The sequence below is a fragment of the Nelusetta ayraudi genome, unplaced genomic scaffold (assembly GCF_046127955.1).
Source record: "Nelusetta ayraudi isolate G7.1 ecotype Tasmania unplaced genomic scaffold, CSIRO-AGI_Nayr_v1 ptg000026l, whole genome shotgun sequence".
Taxonomy (NCBI): Eukaryota; Metazoa; Chordata; class Actinopteri; order Tetraodontiformes; family Monacanthidae; genus Nelusetta; species Nelusetta ayraudi.
In genome coordinates, this window is record NW_027466076.1 from 7,282,726 (window position 1) to 7,303,901 (window position 21,176).

Consider the following 21,176-nt stretch of genomic DNA (forward strand, 5'->3'; position numbering starts at 1 on the left):
ATGAAAGATGTACAGTAAACTGGAAGCTCCTGCAAGCCTAGCGTGTGCTAAGGAGGTTAGCATGGTGCGGAACTAGCAGGATTTTAATCAGGACGTGTTCTAACATTTCACATGTTCGAAGAACACACAATAATTCTGAAGGCTTTTTCTAAGTGGGCAAGTTTTCACTCTACTCCTAAGTGACTGGTAAGTTTAACTGACCAGGGGCCTGCGACAGGCTGCCAATGTTTCCCAATGGGTCCCATAAGAAGCCTCCTGCTACAGCAACCAATGTGTTCTCGCAGCACAATACCAATCACCCTCCACATGCACTCCCTCACGACGCTTTTAATGTGCTCCCTACCAGATGGGTCCCATTGGCTGAGTCATGGCCTCCCAACTGTTGTGCTAAGTTAACTTCCGTTCTCCATCAGATATGGTGGTTGTGTGTCACTTCCTCCCTCTGTGCTCTCTGCTCTTTTTTTTCCGTCGAAATATGTTTTATTATCCAGAGAGGCCTCCATCTCCTGCTCGTGTCTATTTCTGGATTTTGTCCTCTCCCTGAAAAGCTAATGACCTCAACCCATCCCAGAGCTAAATTCCAACATCCTTCACGCTGGATTCGCTTCTTTCCTTTCTCTTTTCTTTTTTTAAACCAACAAAAACCGCATCTGAATACTTCTGCGCAGCGAGGCCTCCTGATCCGAGGTCAAGCCCTCATTTGTCTCACTAATTCCAACGCCGTCTCTCAGAATTGCGGCGTATCTGCCGTTTTTGTTGGAGTGCTGCCAGCTTGCAGAGGAGCAGCTTGGGAAAAAGTGCAGATGACTGGCCGAAGCATCTAAACAGCCATTAAACTTCTTTCGAACTCTAATGTCTGTTGCTCGCGCCGCGTTCTCAATACTCGGAGTCTAATTTGTTTTAATTGTCCTGCTAAACAGCTTTGGCAAAGCGTTTTTGAAAGGTTGAGAAGATGCTTTGTCACAACTGGACATCATGGATGATCCTCTAATTATCCCATGAAAACATGATTGGTTTACCCGTCACCCATCTCACTAATAACACACAGGCCCGACAGAGCAGCCGCATCAGCAGGAGCTGGAACAGCTGTTTTCTTTCTTTATGAAGAAGAGAAACAAACCTGGGGGCACTGGGAAGCAATAAACATTAGTTGAAAGTCAAATGCTAACAGAAATAACCAAACGTGGCATCATCAGTCTTGTGAACACTTCTTGGACATGTGGGTGCATTGATTTAAATTTTTTTGGGTAATTTCCTGACTTTGCCCGATGCGCCATCATGAGGTCAATAATTCTTCTGTATCATCTGTATTCTGTTCTATTGCACAGGTAAAAACATTGTCTGTCTGATATATCAATGAGGCAGGCATGCAGCAATTCACGGTGTTAAACTGCATCAGCTGTTGAAGGAAGATGCAATCAGTGTTGTTTTGGCCCCGTGTGTGGTTCTGTTTCCACTCCTCTTTGTCCTCGGTTCCGCATTTCGTCACGGCATCCAATCACAGTCCAGCACTAATCCAGGCCAGTGTGTTTAAATGGTAGCGTAGCTCGTTCCCTTGTGGCATTGATTTTAGCACTGATGCTCTTTGCATCAGGTCCCGAGGTTGAGCAGGGAGCTGCACGTTTTTGCAGGAGGCTTAAAACAGAGGGCTAAATAGTTTTCTGGTGATCATTTGAAGCTTTTGATACGCTAATGAATCATACAGGGGTCTGCAATAAAACATAAAATGTGAAAATGGGTGGAATATAACAACTCTAAAGTTTCCATGTGTCATCAACAGGGACGTAATGTCGCATAGAGGCTTCAAAAACTGATCTAATTGTCAACAGCGGAAAATAAGTAGAACTACAAATCATGTTGTTTTTTTATTGTATTGCGATCAGTTGTAATGCGGACCCATGGCTTGATGCCGTGTTTGCACTGTGTGTTTGCCCAACCTGTTTGACTTCCTGAGCCTCTAATCCATGCAAATGATAATTATACATGGACGGGACCAAACAAACAAGACTAGAGTAAACAATCTAAATCATTAAAATTATAACAACACACATATGGAACATAATGACCGTGATGAGAATCTTTACAGACTGAAAAGTAAGTGGAGTCATTGTACTTATTAACGTCAATGTGATGAACGAAGCTACATATTGTCTTATTATTTTACTATATTTACGTCAGCGTCAGTTGGTCAAGACGAAAGACTCCAAGAAGATGAAGCAACTTTTTGCGAGTTGCGTCTTTGCCCGACAAGCTGCTACTGGACAGCGTGGAAAGGCACGGCGTTCCTGCCTCTGCGAGTCTCAGCGGTGCCAGTGATATGTGAGAGGCTCTAACTGGAGGTGGGAACCATCTGAGGCTGCCCAAACTCAATGATCCTAATTGATCTGGCACTTCGCTGCTGGAGCCGAGCACTGGGGCCGGGAGTCCAAGTGTGGGATCCGCCGACCAACAATCTGGTGCCTCAGGAGGGAATATGATGATGATGATGACGATGATGATGGTGATGATGGTGATGATGATGATAATGTGCAAATCATAAATGATGATCAACTAAAAAAACCCAAAAAACTCACACACATGGTCAATATGTATGTTTTGAAAAAGGGTTTAGCGCTGCATGCCAGATGAGTAACTGCAGCAAACAGTGCGTGTGTGTGTGTGTGTCTGGAAATTGATGCCCTCATCACCTCCCAGCCTGGAGGCGCCCGTAAGTACGTGTCTTTTCCTCCCGCGACAAATTTCAGCTTCACAACGGACATTTCACGGTTTCTTTCTTTTTTGACACGCTCGTCTTCCAGTCACAGGAAGCACAGCGTCTCGCTTGCCACTGTCGACGACGCCCCCCCACCCCCCAACCTCCCCACGCCCCCCCACCCCCTCGCCCTCTCTCTCTCTCTCTCTCTCTCTCTACGCAGAATGAAAAATATTAAAACATTTGCTCCGCAATGTGCAAACTCATTAATCTTTGGGACAATCCCAATGCAATCAAGCACTGTGTTGGTGTCAACCAAACGTTGCTCATGTTCAATCACGCTGCCGTGACTCCTGTCGACATGACATTTCCTCTCATCAAAGAGGCCGTGGCCTTCATGTCACTCTGCCTCTGTCCTTATTATCCGAAATGGGATTAGGCCTTGATTTGGTGTCGCTCTCCCGGTGTGACCGCTCCCTCTCTGATCATTTGGTTTTTTTTGGCCTGCAGTTCCAAATAAAAGCTGCCGAACAGTTCGGCCTGTGTTCCCGCTGGAGGCGTGGGCTAAATGAGATGACACGGCACGGTTTCTCTCGGCGGACACAAGCTTGTTTATGACACATGACTCATGTTTACACTTCAGAAGAAATATTTGTATTAACACAGCCCAGATTACATTATATAAGTTATGTTTGTCATGGCGTCACTTGAAAATGTCATGAGAGCCAATTTATTTTCATCTTTGTAACACACACTACCACCTACTCGTTTCATTTTTTTCAAGTTCAACCTGTTTTTAATTGTACCTTCAAACCTGTGTTATTGAGTTGGATTATTTTGTTTTTATTATTAAGTGATTATTAAGTGATTAAGTGATTTTTTTAATGATTGGCATTCTTCTGTTTTCAAAAAAAAATTAGAGTCCTCCTTTATATTTGTTGTTAACAGTTTTGATTGTAAGTTGCTGAAACGTTCATGTCAAAAAGGAAAGGAGTTCAGGGAAAGAAAAGGAAGAAAGACGGACATCAAAATATCAAAAAAAAAAAAAAAAAAATGTTTTTGTAGTACTCATCCCGTACTGTGGGTGGCAGTGTTTCACCAAAGGAGGAGCAAATGCGCTTCCTGTTGGGTCAGAGTTTACAGGCTAGCTTGTGACAGTGGCTTTCTAGCCATCAAGCTAAACATTGCCACAAAATACCCTTTTTCATTGTCAAACATGGACGTTAACCAGGCGAAACAAGAACACCTCCTCGCCCTGAAAGGTATTTCACCGACTTTGCGCCCACAGATAGATTGTGACGTCCGACGTTGTAGCAGGAATATTAAAGAAGCTAAATTCTGACAGTGTACCGGTCGGTTTTTATTTGTGTAGCAGGCTGCTGTTGGCTCCGACGCCAAACATTTTGATGCAGGAAGCTTCCGCATTTCCAAACGCACAGATGTTTCCCCTCCTTGGCATTTGTATTTTGCTTTAAAACTATACCGACCAGTTAAAGACCAAGAATTACGACACCAGGCTGTTGCGTTTCTGGCTAATTTAGCCAGGATCACGGTTAACTGACGTCTTCTCGCTCGGTCGTTCCATGTGTATTTGATTCATGCAGAGGAATGGTGGGGTTTCTGTCGCTGTAAGGAACAACTGACATTTACATAACATTAAAGCAACAGCTGACGGCTCCCCGGTGAACATGATAACTGCGCCTGTGTGCACGTATCAGATCTCCTGCGCTGCACATTGGAACTGCACCGGTGTGCGAAGCTGCCTGAACTTGAGAAGTGACACCTGCAGACATCAGTTGTAGGCGTTACGATCCAGTATTTACCACACACGAGACGGGTCCAATGAACGCCTGACTATTGCTAGTTTGCTCACTTAATCACAGCTACGCTGGGTGGCATCATTTCGACCTCTACCTGTTGCAACCAATGTCACTCTGTCTTGCAGTGATGAGACTCACGAAACCAACGCTCTTCACAAACTTGCCAGTGACATGCGAGGACCGAGACCTACCAGGTATGTCTGTTCATTAAAAACCTTGACTGAGCAGATCTCTCTGCAGCTATTTTTTTTTTTTTTTTTTTGCTTCTCTTCTTCTAACTGTAGCCCCAAATTAACTTCCTATCAAAGTGGATCTGCCCGTGCCTGAGGGCCGTATCGTCCACTCAGCTGACCGTCTCACCCCCTAGACGCACCATCTTAATTTACCCTGTGAGTCGCAAGTGTTGCAGCAGCCAGCCAGCCAGCCAGCCAGCCAGCCAGCCAGCGCACATTAAGGGGAAGCTTTAAGTCCTGTACGGTACCATGAAGCCATAAAACCAAATTGTATGCTGTGTGAGGGACACCTGTCGGAAACCTAAGCAGGCTTTCAGAGAGCGGGGGAGGGGGGAGGGAGCGGGGGGAGCCCCACAAAGGAAGGGCACGCGCTCTGCTCGGTCGTGTTAAAGGTTAACGGTGAGGATTTTTTTTTTTTTTGTTAAAGGTTTGTGTCCCGCGATATCACCGATGGAGCAGGGTTTTATTCCGCTGGGAAAGAATCCTTTGCTTTACCTCTTACATGCATGAAGTAGAAAGCAATTATGTTTAAAGGACCCCAAGGTTTTTTTTTCCCACCCCATCAATACAACATAGAAAACAATTTTTAGACGTTCTTCAACTTTGCTCTGGGATGGCATTTATCCCTCACGTGCACCTAGTCGCCGCCGCCGAAACTGTACTCCTCGCCCACCATCGCTCACCGACCGTGACACTTCCCAGTACAGCCGCTACATATGTGGATATATATAGAAGCGTCAGAAATGCATCTGTGACTTGGGCTAATCCATAAAGGCGCATCGGCTGAGTGAGGAGGCTGCAGGGCGTCGAGAACTTCCAGGGCTTCCCTCCTGGAGTGTCCATGTTCTCCCTGTGTGGGTTCCATGCAACTTCCTCCCACGGTCCCAAGACGTCCGTATCAGGCTTTTTGCCAACACTAAGTTGTCTGTGAGTGCAGGTGTTTGTCCCTTCTGTGTGTCCCTGTGATAAAGCGGGAGACTCGTCAAGGCTGTAACCGTGCCTGCACATCCGCAGGTGGTGGGTAGCAGCTGAGTCGATTTTGTTCAGGGAGAAAGAAATCAAGGATTTTTCTTTTAAGGCCCATTGTGCGAGGTTTAGTAGAATGCAGTGATGGAAAAAGAATATTGGAAAAAAATAACTATGTACCTATAAGACCATCTGTGATACGAAAGAGGATGGGGGCCCACAAGAAGAGAAAAAAATATTACAGCAAGGAGATTTTTATTTAAGTTTTCATTTCGAGTTTTAAGTTGAAATTTTGCGAATAAAGTCAAAAATTGGTGAACGTAAAAAAGAACATTTTGTGGATAAAATCGAAGTAAAAAATATGAAATATCTTGAATAAAGATGAAATTTTGTGAATAAAGTCGACGTAGATAAAGTGGAAATTGGCGAGTAGACCGGATGGTTGGTGTATTAACCCAGTTACCCACAGTTAAAACTGATGAAAACAGGTGTATCAGGTGTACAAGGTTCAACTAGACTAATCAGGAAACTGGCGAAAACGGAAGTTCTCCACTGGAAGGCGCGCAGATTCTTTCGACTTTATTCTCGACATTCGGACTTTAATTGCAAAATTTCGATTCTATTCGCGAAATTTCGTATTTTTTACGTCAACTTTATTCGCGAAATTTCGACTTTATTCTCGAATTGGAAACTTGAATTGAATTAACCATTGTGCTGAGAGTGGGTTCAGCATCGTTGTGTTTGTCTCACCGCAGGCCGCTCTGATGTTAACGACGTCCCTGTGTGTGTGTGTGTGTGTGTGTGTGTGTGTGTGTGTGTGTGTGTGTGTGTGTGTGTGTTTGTGTTTGTGTTTGTGTTTGTGTGTGTGTGTGTGTGTGTGTGTGTGTGTGTGGGAGCTATAAGACTTTTATTGCTAATGTGCTACTGGTGCATTGCTCACAGTGCGGATGCATGAGGCCGACCAGTTGGACATACAAGGCTGAAACCTGAGGCCAGTGAATAGCTCGGACTGCTTTGAAAGCTGATCCTCAAAGGTTCAGGCCTTTCACTCTTTGATCCTCCCTGCGGCTCACACAATAGTGACTAATCTATCACATTTACACACACTCATGCACACGCACACACACTCTCATTTTAAGTTTTAAGCAGTTGTTAATTTCAGTCCTTTTGGTCAATATTTTCAAGTGCAGACCACTAAGGTCTCGTTTTTCTTTTTCTTTTTTTATTAGGAATCAATTTCCCTTTTTTTATGATTGCTGTGCTTTTCAACCGGTCTCAATGTGTTTTATCGACTTTTGTTGAACCACAAGCTGCGTCGAGAGCAGATGTTGCGCATAAAAATCCAAAGTCATGATGTGAACGCGTGCGGTTTTGCCTCCGCAGGGGACTTATTCAGCCAGCTCATGAGGAACGACCCGTCCACCATTAAAGGAGCCGAGAATCTGATGCTGGGAGAGATGCTGACGCTGCCGCAGAACTTTGGGTAAAAGAAAAAAGAGAGAAAGAAAAAGAGAAGATGCTAATTTAAGGAATTAGCAGTTGAATGTCATTGAAAGTTTTCACACCTGTGTGTCTGCGTGCGTGACAGAAACATTTTCCTCGGCGAGACCTTCTCCAGTTACATCAGCGTGCACAATGACAGCAGCCAAGTGGTGAAGGACATTCTTGTCAAGGTGCCACATTTCAGAGCGACCAGCTTGTTTCCGACACTTATTACCCACTTGTCACCGAAATGTTGCGGCCCCATAATAAGTTGCTGCGATTTGATTGGACCCCCTCCGGCTTCCCCCCCAGGCTGACCTGCAGACCAGCTCGCAGCGGCTCAACCTCTCGGCCTCCAACTCGGCCGTGGCAGAGCTCAAGTCCGAGTGCTGCATCGACGACGTCATCCACCACGAGGTCAAAGAGATCGGGACGCACATGTGAGATGATTTCTGTTGCAGCGCTAATTTTTCCTCAACCTCCTGTCATTGTTATTGGTGTCAGTCACTGGATCTGTTTGTAGCCGTGAAAGTCTGACGTGTTTCACAACAACGTGTCTCGATCCCTGTCTTGAGAAAACCCTTTGCTCGTATTGCTAGCGGCCGCTTTGCAGAGATTGTGTGATCAGTTGAAATGCGCACTTCTGAAAAGCGTCCTTTTGTGACGTCACAAAGGGCACCGGACCTGCACGATACACCTCCCAGGCTAGTGACAAGAGTTCACTCCCCTGTGTGAGCCTTGTTTTGGTCCCCTCTCAGACAGCGTTCATTTTGACAGCAAAATTTGATCTAGTTTTAGTCGTAGCCTTTTGACTAAAACCTTAGTCTAGTTTTAGTTGACTAAATATCTTAATCGTTTTAGTCGAATAAAATTGCTGCAGGTTTAGTCGATTCCTGATATCTTCGTGCCACAGTTTCAACAAAGTGTTTTATTTTCTTTCATGTCAAGTGTAAAGTGCATCTAAATGTGCTGTCGCCTCTTCCTCCCCGGTGTTGATATTTGGTCACAAATCGTCATTTCCTTCCACACAGGAAATGAGCTCTGATTGGATCTCGTCTCTTGCAGACATTTTCGTCTCGTTTTTCTATTGGTTGACGAAGACGCCAATACACCTCATCATCGTCTCAGACCTTGAGAATGAATTTTGATTTAGTTATCGTCTCGTTTTAGTCAGAAAAAAAAAACAAAAACCTGATAACTGACGCAAATCTTTCGTCAACAAAATTAACACTGCTCCTCAGACACTCAGAAGCCGGAACCGCGCATCAGTTTTAGCAGGAGGCAGTAAACGGAGGGCAATTTTTTTTTTTTTTTTTTTCAGAATTAAAATGACAAGGTTTTGAGTCTTGGGTAAAGATGTGTGAATGGGTAGAATACAGGGCATCAGTCGCAGCAGGGCACTGTGTGGGGAAGTGTTTCGATGCCCACGGCGTTTCTTCAGGGCGGTTTATTTTTAGCAGTCGTGCGGAGGAGATGAGTGACGCAAAAAGCCACTACGTTGGCGGCAGCAAGTGACCAGTTTCCCAAAGTTTGCTGAATTTGCTGCTGACCCAGCAAGATTTCAGTCTGACAAGTGGAATCGTAAATGCACACGGACCCCGCGTCCTTGTCCTATTTTCGCGCAGCGTGAATACATTCCTCTTCTACAGTGAGAATCGCTTTTACATCGAGACTAATTGTGTCTAATTGTGCCTCTGATTTGCAGATTGGTCTGCGCCGTCAGCTACACCACTCAGTACGGGGAGAAGCTCTACTTCCGCAAGTTTTTCAAATTCCAGGTGAGTCGCGAGCAACAAGTGCCGGCTGTTCAGACGGCCGGTCGCCGAACCCGTGGCCGAGCTTTGGCGGCAGCCTGAGAAATGTCGCAAGTCCGCGGGCCTGGCAGTGGGCGTGGCCCCACCGCGGTTCTCGGCCCCCTTTTGGCCTCCTTTCGGGTTTTTTTCCTTGCGATATCCAGCCGCACGCGCCGTCTGTGGCGATGGAGCCGCAGTGCGAGAGACCGACAGCCTTCAGTTTGCACTCTATTTTCAACCAGGTTCTGAAGCCGCTGGACGTGAAGACAAAGTTCTACAACGCCGAGGTGAGCAGCGTCTCCGTCTCCGGCATGAGAATCACGTCATTCTGCAGATAGACATAGTTTGTGAGATGTGGTTTCTCTACCAGGGCATATAGATGCCAGGTGCTTTATGTCATTTTCATTATAGGAAACAGTACCCCGATGCCAGCATGAGCTGTTTAGAATAGGAAAATGCTTGAACCTTTTTAAAAAAAAAAGAAAAGAAAAGAAAAAAAGGAGAAAAATATCTAGAACTCAAGCATTTTCAAGTTTTCCCTTTTCCTTTAAAATACCAGGTGCTCTTCATGTTAGTTGTTTTGCAGATATTCATTGTCACCCTCCTTGGCATGTAACTTCATTTGCTGTATTTTGTGTATGTGTGTCTTGTATTTTATTTTCTCCATTAGAGCGACCTCAGTTCCGTGGTAATTGTTTCTTCCGTTTTCATCGCTGACCGTCAGCTTGTCTTCATGCTTGTGGCTGCAGCAGGCTGCCTCTCTGTGGCTAGGGGGAAAGTGCAAGGGGTGGAAATGGAGAGAATTAAAAAAAAAAAACAACAACAACAACAACAACACAGTATTAGCAGGGGTCAGTTCGTCATTTGGAAAGGATGTAATAGTCAAAATATGTTGCCATTCTTTTCTATTTTATTGAAAGTTAGTTAGTAAACAGTCAATTCATCATATAGTAATTGTAAAGTAGTCAGGAAATAAGTAATCTAAAGTGGCCAGCAAACATATCATTCTCTATATAAACTCATATACAAACAAACACTGATGTGTTTCAAAATGAATAAGTGATAATTTCTCTAAACTTTTCTTTGCTCTGCGTTGGGACGTCCTGCAAATACTGATGCAAAAAAGTTTGTGTACTGTCACCAAAGTGGTCATGAAAGACCTCCAAAAATCCTCAGTCAAATATTTTTTACTCAGATTATAAAAGGGGGGGTGGGGGTGGGGGGGATCACCCTTTGATCAAATCTCTCCATAGTTCTTCTGTTGCCCTTTCCTCCTGCTGCGCTTTGCTCTCTGGCACACTCATCCTACTCAAGGCTTGACCTAAAACTTCTGTGGCTTCAAATTTAACTGATGAAATGTAAACGTGTCTTTATTTGGCCAAATACGAAAATGATTGCATGAAACGGTCCTCATTTTCTATTTGTCAATACGTCAAAATATTGTTTAATTCAATACCATTGAAGGCCTCAGCAATTCCTAAAATACACTTATGATATTGAAGGCAGCAGGTGAAATCAAGCTTTTAAGCGATTCTTTAACTCGAAGCGACTCCGAAACAATGATTACTACACCAAAAAAAAAAAGGCCAATCGTAAATTGGTTGAATTTGTAAGAAAGTTCTCAGTTGCAGGTTTTTGGTTGGAATGGCTTTGCATGGAAGTGAGGAACTCGGCTCTGTGACTCAACATTAACCTTCTCCAGTAGCTTTCATCATCATCATCATCGTCATCATCATCAGGATGAAGTGTGGACACGGACTAATCTCTGCTTCTCTTCCTCTGTGTCGCACTGTGGAGGCTGCACTCAGGGCCTAGCTAGTGTGAAAGACCCAACACTGTCACACAAGTGTCACTTTTTAAAATCATAAACATTTTGTTTACATGTTGGCTTGATAACAACAAGAACAACAGCTGTTTTTTGTTTTTTTTGTTTTTTTTAGCACTTCTTTCCCAAATCTGCAGCAGTGAAAGGAGTAATAATTTGATAGTCCAGTAGGGGGCAGAGCGGTTCTGTAACTCACCCAGATGGAGAACTTTTAGTGACACCTTGGACTGACCACCCTCATGTTTTTCCACTAAAAATCTTTCATGGCATAATTATAATAATATTAATTGTAACCAAACAAGCAGTTGAAGCTGGAGATAGGTGTGTGAACGAGTGGCCTTTGAGCAGCCTCCACTGCAAACCTGCTGGTCAGGACTGACCTGAACAACCCGAGAGGTCCACTGAGCAAACGAAAGAGAAATTTCATGTTTGATATTTGCACATTGATCACCTAAAGACCAAAAATCTACTGACGTCTAATTTAAAAAAAAAAAAAAAAGGAAAAAAGCTGCAATGCTAACGAGAAAAAAGTGACTCCCTCTGAGATGGGGTTAGTCCGACCCGTCCACGACCCGACCAGGAAGTGGTTGCGTCGCTCAGTTGACCTCGAGGGTCCGTGTGTGGAGCTGCTCCGCCGTGCGAGCAGCGAGCCGCAGTACGATTTCTGGGGATTCTTCCTCGACAGACGGACGAGGTGTTTCTGGAGGCTCAGATCCAGAACATCACCACCTCGCCCATGTTCATGGAGAAGGTCTCGCTGGAGCCGTCCATGATGTACAACGTCACCGAGCTCAACACCGTCACGGCCGAGGACGACAGGTAAGCGGCGACGTTGTCGCATTTTTATTTTTTTATTTTTCCCCCCCGCCCACCCGCGTCTCCTCTCTTAACTCCGGAACCTTCCGCCAGCCGGGAGTCCACCTTCGGGAAGATGTCCTACCTGCAGCCCATGGACACGCGGCAGTATCTGTACTGCCTGAAGCCCAAGCCCGAGTACGCCGAGAAGGCGGGCGTCATCAAGGGCGTGACGGTGATCGGCAAGCTGGACATCGTGTGGAAGACCAACCTGGGCGAGAGAGGGAGGCTGCAGACCAGCCAGCTGCAGAGAATGGTACGGCAGGCAGAGAGAGAGAAGAAAATCCAAAGTTCCCTGTTGTGCAAAATCCACTTCGCGACTCTGTTGTAGCAAATCTGTGGCCTCCAGAATCGAGAAAATTCCATTGTGTACTGCCGCCTCGCAGCAAGAAGGTCGTGGGTTCGATTCCGGGCCTGGGACCTTTCTGTGTGGAGTTTGCATGTTCTCTCCCTTTGTCTGCGTGGGTTCTCTCCGGGTTCGCCGGCTTCCTCCCACACTCCAAAAACATCCATGTGAGGTCAATTGAAGACTCTAAATTGTCCGTAGGTGTGCATGTGAGTGTGAATGGTTGTTTGTCTCCATGTGGCCCTGCGATGAACTGGCGACTTGTCCAGGGTGTCACCCTGCCTTCGCCCTAAGACAGCTGGGAGAGGCTCCAGCAGACCCCCGTGACCCTGAGCTCAGGAAGGAGCGGGTATAGAAAATGAGTGAATGAATGACTTTTTAGAAATGTATGGAAAATCAGCCCTCTGTGATGTCACAAAGGGCACTGATGCATTCGCAGGTCGGAGTCCACTTTACTTTTGCCTTGTTTTTGCCCCCTTTGCAAACACATAATAGGTCCAACAAATCATCGAATTTAGCCCAGCACTTATGCAGGAGGCTGTAAACAGAGGGCTAAATACATCAAAATATTTCCTCCGCATTTGATGCATCCCCTGAGGGAGTGGTCAGCAGAAGCAGCAGCAGTGCTGCACTTGGGAATCATTGGGTGATCATCAGATCTGGAGATTTTTTTTTTGGTTTGTTTGTTAGTTTCAGGAGTTCTGAAAAGTACTGCAACAGTCTGAAAGTGGGTCAAATTCAAGGCTGGTTTCAATCTGCAAGATTTTGTTCCCCGGTTGTCCTCAGGCGCCGGGCTACGGGGACATCAGACTGTCCCTGGAGGTGATCCCCGACACCGTCAACCTGGAGGAACCGTTCCAGATCGTCTGCAAGATCACCAACTGCAGGTGAGCGAACGCAGCACCGCCTTCCCACCCTCCTTCCCTCGTCAGCTTCATCAGCCGTGCCCTGTCTTTTTTCATCTTCATCCGCCCAGCGAGCGGACCATGGACCTGGTCCTGGAGATGTGCAACACCAGGTCCATCCACTGGTGCGGCATCTCGGGCCACCAGCTGGGGAAGCTCAGCCCTGCCGCCTCGCTGTCCCTCCCGCTGACGCTGCTCTCGTCCGTCCAGGGTCTCCAGGTGAGAGCTCAACCTTTTTTTTTTTTTATCGCCCCCCCCGCCCCCAGTCCAGTCCCGTCCCGTCCTCACACTGGTGCTCACACCTTCCGTCCCCTCATTTCAGAGCATCTCTGGACTGAGGCTCACCGACACCTTCCTGAAGAGGACGTACGAGTACGACGACGTGGCGCAGGTGTGCGTGATCTGCCCGTACACGAGCAACGAGAGCTGAGGCTCCTTTTTTTTTTTTTTTTTCTTTTAGCTGCACTGCGGTTGCGTCTTATGAAATGGACCAAACGGTGGAACTGACCAGGTAACTGAAGTTTCACCCTTTTTTTTTTTTTGCAACCTGGAGAAGAGAAAAAAAACAAAAAACAGAGGGGTTGTCGATCCTCTCTCATCTTGTACAATGACTTGTGAATAGTACGAATCGTGTTCTTCAGAATTAATAATGATGTACTGTATGAATAAATACTATTGAATCTTTCATTTTTCTCCTGCACATTTCTTCTTGCCCGCAGACGCGTTTTCATATCGTTCACATCTCGTCAAGCCTCACCGCTCGAATCCTTTCAAATTAAAATGACGAAAAACAAATCTCATTTCAAGACATTTATTCACGTATTATTATTTTTTTTCGACCAAACATTGTGCTGTCCTAGCATACCTATATTGGTCTCCGTTAAGCATCCGATGTCAAACACCAGATTTAAGAGCATGCAAAACGATCTACACACCTCACTACTTCATGGACAGTTGAGTAGACTTGAAACGGGCGGCGGCGAAGTGGTAGGTGGTCTTTTATTTTGTTGGGGGGGGGTTTTTTTGCCCCAAAGTGCAACACACACTGTGACGCAGTCGGCCTACACTGCTTTTGCCATGAGACTGGAAAGAAATGAAAAACCAACGTGCGCGAGTGTTAAAAGAGCAAAATGGTGGTCTTTCTCCGTCTACAAAAATAAACTGTGAACAAGGCAGAACCTGACATCGTTGCGTTATATCGTACACCCGGAGGGGGAGGGGGAGCTGAAGACGGAGGGTAAGGGGGAGAAAAAGTGCAATGTTCCCTCCCTGCGTTGCCGCGCCTAGTACATTCCAGCTTTGGCCTGACGCTGCCGCCGCCGACGCCGACAGGACTGCATTATCAACTCGTGGCGTGAAAGAGGGCGGCGATGGAAGATGAATGTGGTCTCGTTCCCCCTCGGAATGACGTCCCAGACTCTTTGAATGTGGCGTCGGGTATGTTTTGCCCCATGTGAGATGTTCCCTTTTTGTTTTGTTTTTTATTCTCTAAATGGTCCAGCCTCAAACTCCAGGGGGTCCTTCCTCGTCACGGTAAAGTGCCTTCGGCTCCGGCCTCGTCCCCTCACTCCAGGCTCTTCTGACAAATGGATGTGGGAGATTGTAAGTCGCGCCTTAAGGTTGCCCTTCCTTGGAAAAGCGAGAAGCTGATGGGGAGAGGAAGAGATGGGATGGTTGGCAATAAATAATATTTTTTGATACAGCTCTTTTGTTTGTTTGTTTGTTTGGGGATCGCTAACCTGATGAGATCACGAGTGCTCCTCCGCGCTGCCGCTGAAGGAGCGGCTCCGGATGTGGTTCCTCAGCTGTTCGATCAGTTCGGGGTTCTGCTGCTGGATCTGCTGCGCAAACTGCTGTCCGCTGGCAAACACAACGAAAACGGTCCACTTTCACTTGACTGGAATTCTTTCAGCCGGAATTACAGTTCGTGATCCCTCCCTCGAGGCCACTCGGGATACAAAGAGACGGTCGTTTTAGCCTAGCGGACGTTTACTTTTGAAACGCCGACTTTTCAGAGGAGTCCTCGTCTGCTGACTTCACTGAGAGATTAGCGAGAGGGGGAGGGCTTTGTAGTGAAGGGGGAAAGGCCAGATCAATGTTAAAGGCTGCCTGCTGCCATCATTCAAAGGGCTCTAGAGGAGGAAATGTCAGTGTTTTCCACAACAGGGCATGAAACTACAAAAGAGCATTGCGGCCACCCTAGAAAAAAAAAAACAGAGCTCATATCACGTTATAACGTTATTTCATCATAATTATCACATTTTTACGGGACAATTTTCACTTTATAACGTTAAACTATCACATTATTTTGTGATAATTTTCACGTTATTTTGTGATAATTTTACGTTATAACGTGAAAATTGTCATGTAAAAGCATGGAACTATCATGTTATTACGAGACAATTTTCGCCTTATAATGTGATATTGAGCCATGTTTTTATCTAGTGTAGCAGCATACTACGGACGCGCTTCAACTCGAGTCGAGGGAAAAGGGACCCACAATGGGACAGCGATTCAAAGGATTATTGGGGTTCTAGATATCTAGTTCATTAAGCTACGTTAAGCTTTTTAAGCATTTTAGAATGTCGCCTCAGTATCACGTTATAACGTTAAAATGATCACGTAAAAACGTGATAGTTACACGTTCTAACGTAAAGAAAATGATCACGAAATAACGTGATAGTTGGACGTTTTTACGTGATAATTATCATGAAATAACGTGATAGTTTCACGCGTTTACGTGATAATTATCACGGAATAACATGACATTTTCACGTTCTTACGTGAGAATTAACGCGTAAAAAAGTGATCGTTTCACATTATAACATGATACTGAGCCCTGTTTTCTTTCTAGGGTGGCAGTAACGGCTTCTCTATGAAACAAGTTGTTTTAGCCAATTGTCACGACTGGTTATGTAGAAGTGAAATTGTTCAAAACACATTTTATGTCTTAGTTCATTTTTTTCACCCTGTAGCGCAGCCTTGCACGATTAATCATCCAGCGAAAAGAAACAGCAACACAAAAACAGCACATCTCATTAAAAAACACATCATCCATCAGTCCGAAAGGTCAAATCGACCTTTTGAATTCAGATTTGAGAGCACTCACGCTTCGATCAGGCTGGAAATGTCCGACAGCCCACCGACTCCCGCCGCGGGACCCCCGACTGCGTTGGACATCATTCCGGACATGCTGAGCACAGGGACAGCGACACAGGTTCGGCCACAAAACAGGTTTCTAAACAGCGTCTTTAAAAGCAAGAAGCCTCGGAATGATGATGCTGATTTATTTATTTGTTCTGAAAACACTCACAGCTGTTGAACTTGTTGGTTCTGCATCACACTGGCAGCCTGCGGAGAGACACTCAAGATGAAACTCAAATCCACCTGCTGCCGACGACGACTCGACTCGATACACACACACACTCACTCACTCACCCCTACACAGACCTGTCCAATTAAAATCTCTCTAACGCAGAGGTGGGCAAACTTTTGGACTCAGTGGGGCGACAAGGGGTTATACATTTTGATAGCAGGGCTGGAGCAGCAGCAGATGGATGAAGTGTTTTGGGGACCCACCTCATTGGAGGAAAAAATATATCATGGAATATGTAGAAAACATGTGCATGTCGATTGAAAATGAACAAAAGCAAAGTTCCAACAAAAGATCTAATAAATTTAATGAATGAAATACAGCTTTTCCTAGTACCAACAGTGACTGCTATTTAAAAGTAATTTAGAGTTCTGTTATTCTTCAGGATTTCATCTTCACCACTGAGCCAGAAAACTCGAGAACGTCGGGAAACTAAAACGTGATTCAGGTTTATTAATACAATTCTAAGTTCGGCGGGCCGGATTAGGAAGCTAAGCGGGACGGATCTGGATCCCCGGGCCGTAGTTTGCCCACGCCTGCTCTAACGAACCGTCCCAGGGTCTTGGTCCCAGACATGTCTTCCCCACAGGTCATAAACCATGTTTAGCACCAGGCTGCCCCCGTCACTCACAGGGCCAATTAGTAGAAAAATACGGTCCAAGCCACACAGCCACAACTTTTCTCCCCCCCGACAACCGCTAAACTAAACAACAGGGAGCCGTTCTTACCATGCTAATGAAGGCGGGGTTATTGATTAAACTGGCCATGTCGAATCCCAGTCCGGCGGCTATCTGTGGCGCACGGTCATACACAGACAGAACATGGCATTTACTGGCAGATGCACTGCAGAACCGTCGACTGCCGAGCACCAAAAACAAACCACGCAACTCACGGGGCTGGTCGCCTCTTTCTGCTTCTGCTCCGCGATCTTCAGGTTGGATTTGTAGGTGTCGTTCTCCGGGTCCAACACGAGGGCTTTCTTGAAGTAGGAAATGGCCTCCGGGTATTTGTTCATGGCCGTCAGAGCCAAGCTGGACACCGCACAACCAAGTGACACTTTAGGCTCCACGCCACAAACGATAAATCATAGAATGTTTTCAAAGCGCGTGTCGATTTTTTTTTTATTGATTTGATTTCTTTTTTTTATATTTCTCACGAGCCCAACTCACCCCATCCTGCCGTACGCTTTGCTGTAGGTGGGATCGATGCCGATGGCTCGCTCGCAGTCGCACGTCGCCTCCGTGTAGTTGCCCATTTTGCTGTGAGCTGCGGCCCTGCACACACACAAGGTGTAGTTGTTTTATCTGCTCTGGTTTATTTATTCATTTATTTATTTTAACACCATCCACTATTGCGGTGTTTCATGTATTGTGTTACGGTTTTGTGACAAAGCACTTTCTTGTGTTTCTATCGTATGAGCTGGGTTTTTGCTATTGTAAAGGGCTGTATAAATAAATTTGATTGATTGATTGATTGATTGACATATACACTATGTATCCCAGCCTTGTTATCCTGGGCCTGTACGCGTTGGAAAAGTAGAGGTGTGCAAAAAATATGCATTTTGCAATATGGTCCGGTTGCAAATACCTGTTGCAGTAATACACAGCGTTACTCAGGTCCAGGTCAATAGCCTTTGTGTAGCACTCCACCGCACATCTGTAGTTTTCTTCTTTCATGTGATTGTTCCCTGAAAGTGAACACATCAAAGCAGCTCATTCAAGGACTACAGGTGCAGCTTTCTTTGTAAATTCCCTAAAGAAAAAGATGAGCTCTGCAATATTATCCAAAACAGTCGATAATATTATATTTATATCGAGTGGGTTTGATTGGCAGCAGATGTTTGGCAGTTGGCATGAACTCAAATATTTCATTTTCTATTGCATTACGTTATTACGTCTCAATAACCAAGTGAAAATATTTGTAAAGTGATATTTGCGTCACGTGGGGACCTTTTAGTGTCACTTGTCACGAGATTGAAAAAGACATTTGAAGCCCATCTGGCGCTGCACATGCTGGCCGTTTTGTCTTCAGCTCCGCCGGTTTCTGCTCTGCGTCAACCTGATTGGATGAGTCAGCGTGAGACATTCAGAACATTACCTTCGTTCTTAAGCTGCTCTGCCCGCTCTATGTCTCCTGGGGTCGGGGTCGTCTCTGGCATGGTGATGTTGTCATTCTAGTTCAGCGGCAGAGGAGGGGAGAACTCACTTAAGGGGACCGGGCTAAAAACAGGACGCCTTTATGAAAGTGGAACTGACGTCACCAGCGGCCATTTATTAACGTCTTGCACGCACCTTGAGGAGGGAGTTGTGGAATATCTCCGTCAGAGGCTGAGGCACGGCGAGATGGCAGTCGCTGGAGCTGATCTTAAAGGTCGTCTCCAGACACTGTATGGCGACTGCGGTGTCAACGAGAGGAATCACACGGTTGAGTTTGAGGGGGGTGGAGGGGGGGGAGCACGATTGGTCTGTGAAATTTACAATCTTGATCTTTCCCGTCGCCGCCACTCGTATTCTTTCCGATGATTAAAAAACCTTCTCGGCATCAGAGAGCGCGAGCCCTCCGCCAGTGTGGCCCACCCACCTTCTAGGCTCTCCTGCTCATCAGAATTCAAAGCGCCGCCGTGCGTTTGATCTCGGAGGAACTGCACAATCGAGAACGCCAGGCGCTTCTCCACGGCCATTTTTTCACCTGGAAAACTGCGGGAGGGAAACGGGAGAAACTCCTGCATGTCAATAACTGGACTTTTATCAGCACTAATAGGGTGACATCTATACAACTCCTTAATTATCACACGGCATATAATAAGTTAGAGCAGTGTTTCATTGAAAGCTTTTGTTTAAAAAAAAAAGAAAGAATATTTTATGTGATCTAGAGATTAAAAATGTGATACTAGATGATTTAAGATTAAAAATGATGATTACATGAATTACAGTGTATTACACATTAATATGTTTTGAATGGACTTTGTAACAACTACTACTTATGACAACGCAGCAATTCTATCGCCGTCTGATTTTATAAGAAACAATATAAATGCTGTTCAATAGGCCAAAAACTATGTTTAATTATCGGTTAGCTAAAACAGTATGTGGGTAATATTACAACCATTTCATACCAGACAGATCAATTAGCATTGGCCCAGTGGGTTTTCCTCTGATTGTACAAAGCGCTTTGAGACGGTTTTGGTTGTAATTCTGCGCTGTACCAATACAAGTTGATTGAATGATTAAATATTTGGATTTGATATAGAAATATGGAACCAAAATGGAACCAACTATAAATGATCATATAAAGACCCCTGTGCAGGCAATGGCACTACATAAACACACTTTACAGTTTATTTTTTGAGGTATTAGGGTGGGTGGAGTGGGAAAAGGGGGGGGGGGGGGTCACACATAACACACAGGACCCTGTTGTGATCTAATTCGGGCAGCCTCGTGTGCCCCGTCACGTGCTGATTCCATGGGTGCTTATTGTGGGTCTGGCCACATTCATCCTTCAACTCCTCCCTCCCTCGGCGTGTGTTGACACACATGAACGCGGTGATGCAGAAGCTGTGATGTAATACTAATGTGAGGTGGGACGTGTTTTCAATCAGCATCCGGCCTTGTAGTTGTGCATCTTGCAAAAAGCGGTAATTAAAATAAAGCCATCGCCGTCTGAGGAGTCACGTCTCCTCCTGCTTCGTCATCAGTTAAAAACAACGGACTGCTCGCATTGTGCAGCTTGTGTGATGCAGGTTTTTGGAGCCGCCAACACAATTCGTCACCCGTCGCAAAGGCAATAAAAACAGCGCGCGGAGCCAGGAAGAAAAAAACAACGCAAACAAGCAACAACAACAAAAAAAACATCGACCTTTCTCGGATGTCTGCAGACACCAAACACGCACATTGACTAAACCACAACGACGCACAAATGATGTAATTCGGCGTCCCTGACGCCCACCTACCTGAGCTCCTCCAGCTGTCTGCCTCTAGCGCGTCATCGGCGCTTGTGGCGGCCAGGCACGCATCCTTCCTCTGCGGCGCATGCGTGCTGAGCAGCGGAAATGAAAAGGGCGAGAGAGAGAGGGGGGGGGGAAACAAAGGCGAGGAGAAGCCATGGATGTATAATAACATTGGTGTCAAACTCTGGCCAAATTTGACCCACGGTGTCATTGGCAATATTAAGTGACGACTACAGCGGACCACTTTCAGCCGTTTAGTGCAGTACACATACGCTGATACTACAAATCCCAGAATGCTCTGCTGGTGTTTTGGCGCGTCAATCACGACAGGAGGTTCATTGAAAGAAACTGTTATGACTCAGTTGGTTTATTTTATTCTTAAATTTATCAGCCCGTGGAAAAGGTTACTGTTGAAATTTCAATCAGAATGCTGCAAATAAAAAGAGCCATACGATTTTTATTTACATTTTATTTCTTTTGATTGGTTTATTTAAATTTGAAATTAGAGTTTGCATGTGCGCAACATGAACTCATTGTACAATATTAAGCTTTGCTCATTCCAGGTTTCAGGTTGAAACAAAACTCATTTAGGTCCATATAAAAAGGTTCACTGTTATATCTGGAGGTAGATTTTCTCATTGAAAAAAAAAGATAAAATAAACCCAACAACAATGTTGGCCCCCGACTTTGTCGAAGTTTTACATTTTGGCCCACTGTGTGTTTGAGTTTGACACCCCTGTATTATAAGAACTGGTGTTACGAGCCCAAATTGGTCTAGAGTCAAATGTTAGGAACAAATTAAACCAGAGGGATGTTGCAGCTGCAGTTATTTACAAGTATTTACAAAATGTTCTTTAAAAGTTAAAATATTCAAAACAAACAAACCACTCCCGGGCGACATGGATGTTATTAAAATAACAAACTAAACGGCAAGGCGGAA

The 21,176-nt window shown here is 45.3% G+C and overlaps 2 protein-coding genes across 5 annotated transcripts; one reads left to right on the forward strand and one right to left on the reverse strand.

Annotated features, from left to right (window-relative positions):
• Positions 1–3,795: 3,795 nt before the first annotated feature.
• On the forward strand, positions 3,796–13,712 carry trappc13 (trafficking protein particle complex subunit 13). 3 transcript variants are annotated; one of them, XR_012927075.1, is made up of 14 exons: positions 3,808–3,954; positions 4,638–4,706; positions 7,095–7,194; positions 7,300–7,384; positions 7,506–7,633; positions 8,899–8,971; positions 9,229–9,273; positions 9,657–9,674; positions 11,497–11,630; positions 11,721–11,922; positions 12,799–12,899; positions 12,989–13,136; positions 13,240–13,428; positions 13,637–13,712. XR_012927075.1 is itself a non-coding variant. In XM_076029457.1 (13 exons), the coding sequence occupies exons 1-13, from the start codon at positions 3,909–3,911 to the stop codon at positions 13,345–13,347; spliced, it is 1,257 nt and encodes a 418-aa protein (XP_075885572.1). In that variant the 5' UTR covers positions 3,796–3,908; the 3' UTR covers positions 13,348–13,712. The 3 variants fall into 3 exon arrangements, 2 of the variants coding, with proteins under 2 accessions (XP_075885572.1, XP_075885573.1); XM_076029457.1 differs by having other exon boundaries at positions 3,796–3,954; positions 13,240–13,712; XM_076029458.1 differs by lacking the exon at positions 9,657–9,674 and having other exon boundaries at positions 3,796–3,954; positions 13,240–13,712.
• A 2-nt stretch (positions 13,713–13,714) lies between these two features.
• On the reverse strand, positions 13,715–20,371 carry sgtb (small glutamine rich tetratricopeptide repeat co-chaperone beta). 2 transcript variants are annotated; one of them, XM_076029459.1, is made up of 12 exons: positions 20,240–20,371; positions 18,871–18,986; positions 18,582–18,685; positions 18,388–18,463; positions 17,878–17,977; positions 17,460–17,564; positions 17,183–17,321; positions 17,019–17,081; positions 16,231–16,268; positions 16,027–16,110; positions 14,657–14,777; positions 13,715–14,563 (listed from the first exon to the last, which is right to left on the reverse strand). In XM_076029459.1, exons 2-11 carry the CDS (start codon positions 18,968–18,970, stop codon positions 14,666–14,668), a joined length of 921 nt encoding a protein of 306 aa, XP_075885574.1. In that variant the 5' UTR covers positions 18,971–18,986; positions 20,240–20,371; the 3' UTR covers positions 13,715–14,563; positions 14,657–14,665. The 2 variants fall into 2 exon arrangements, with proteins under 2 accessions (XP_075885574.1, XP_075885575.1); XM_076029460.1 differs by having other exon boundaries at positions 18,871–18,978; positions 20,240–20,270.
• Between the last annotated feature and the right edge of the window lie 805 nt (positions 20,372–21,176).

Bases quoted from the DNA above. Each gene is read 5' to 3' on its own strand.
- trappc13 (XM_076029457.1), top strand. From the start codon at position 3,909: ATGGACGTTAACCAGGCGAAACAAGAACACCTCCTCGCCCTGAAAG. The intron at 11,923-12,798 runs GTACGGCAGGCA...GGTTGTCCTCAG, and splicing joins CCAGCCAGCTGCAGAGAATG to GCGCCGGGCTACGGGGACAT. The intron at 12,900-12,988 runs GTGAGCGAACGC...TCATCCGCCCAG, and splicing joins TGCAAGATCACCAACTGCAG to CGAGCGGACCATGGACCTGG.
- sgtb (XM_076029459.1), bottom strand. From the start codon at position 18,970: ATGGCCGTGGAGAAGCGCCTGGCGTTCTCGATTGTGCAGTTCCTCCGA. The intron at 18,464-18,581 runs GTGCGTGCAAGA...CCGCTGAACTAG, and splicing joins TCCACAACTCCCTCCTCAAG to AATGACAACATCACCATGCC. The intron at 17,082-17,182 runs GTGAGTTGCGTG...CGTGCGCCACAG, and splicing joins AGAAAGAGGCGACCAGCCCC to ATAGCCGCCGGACTGGGATT.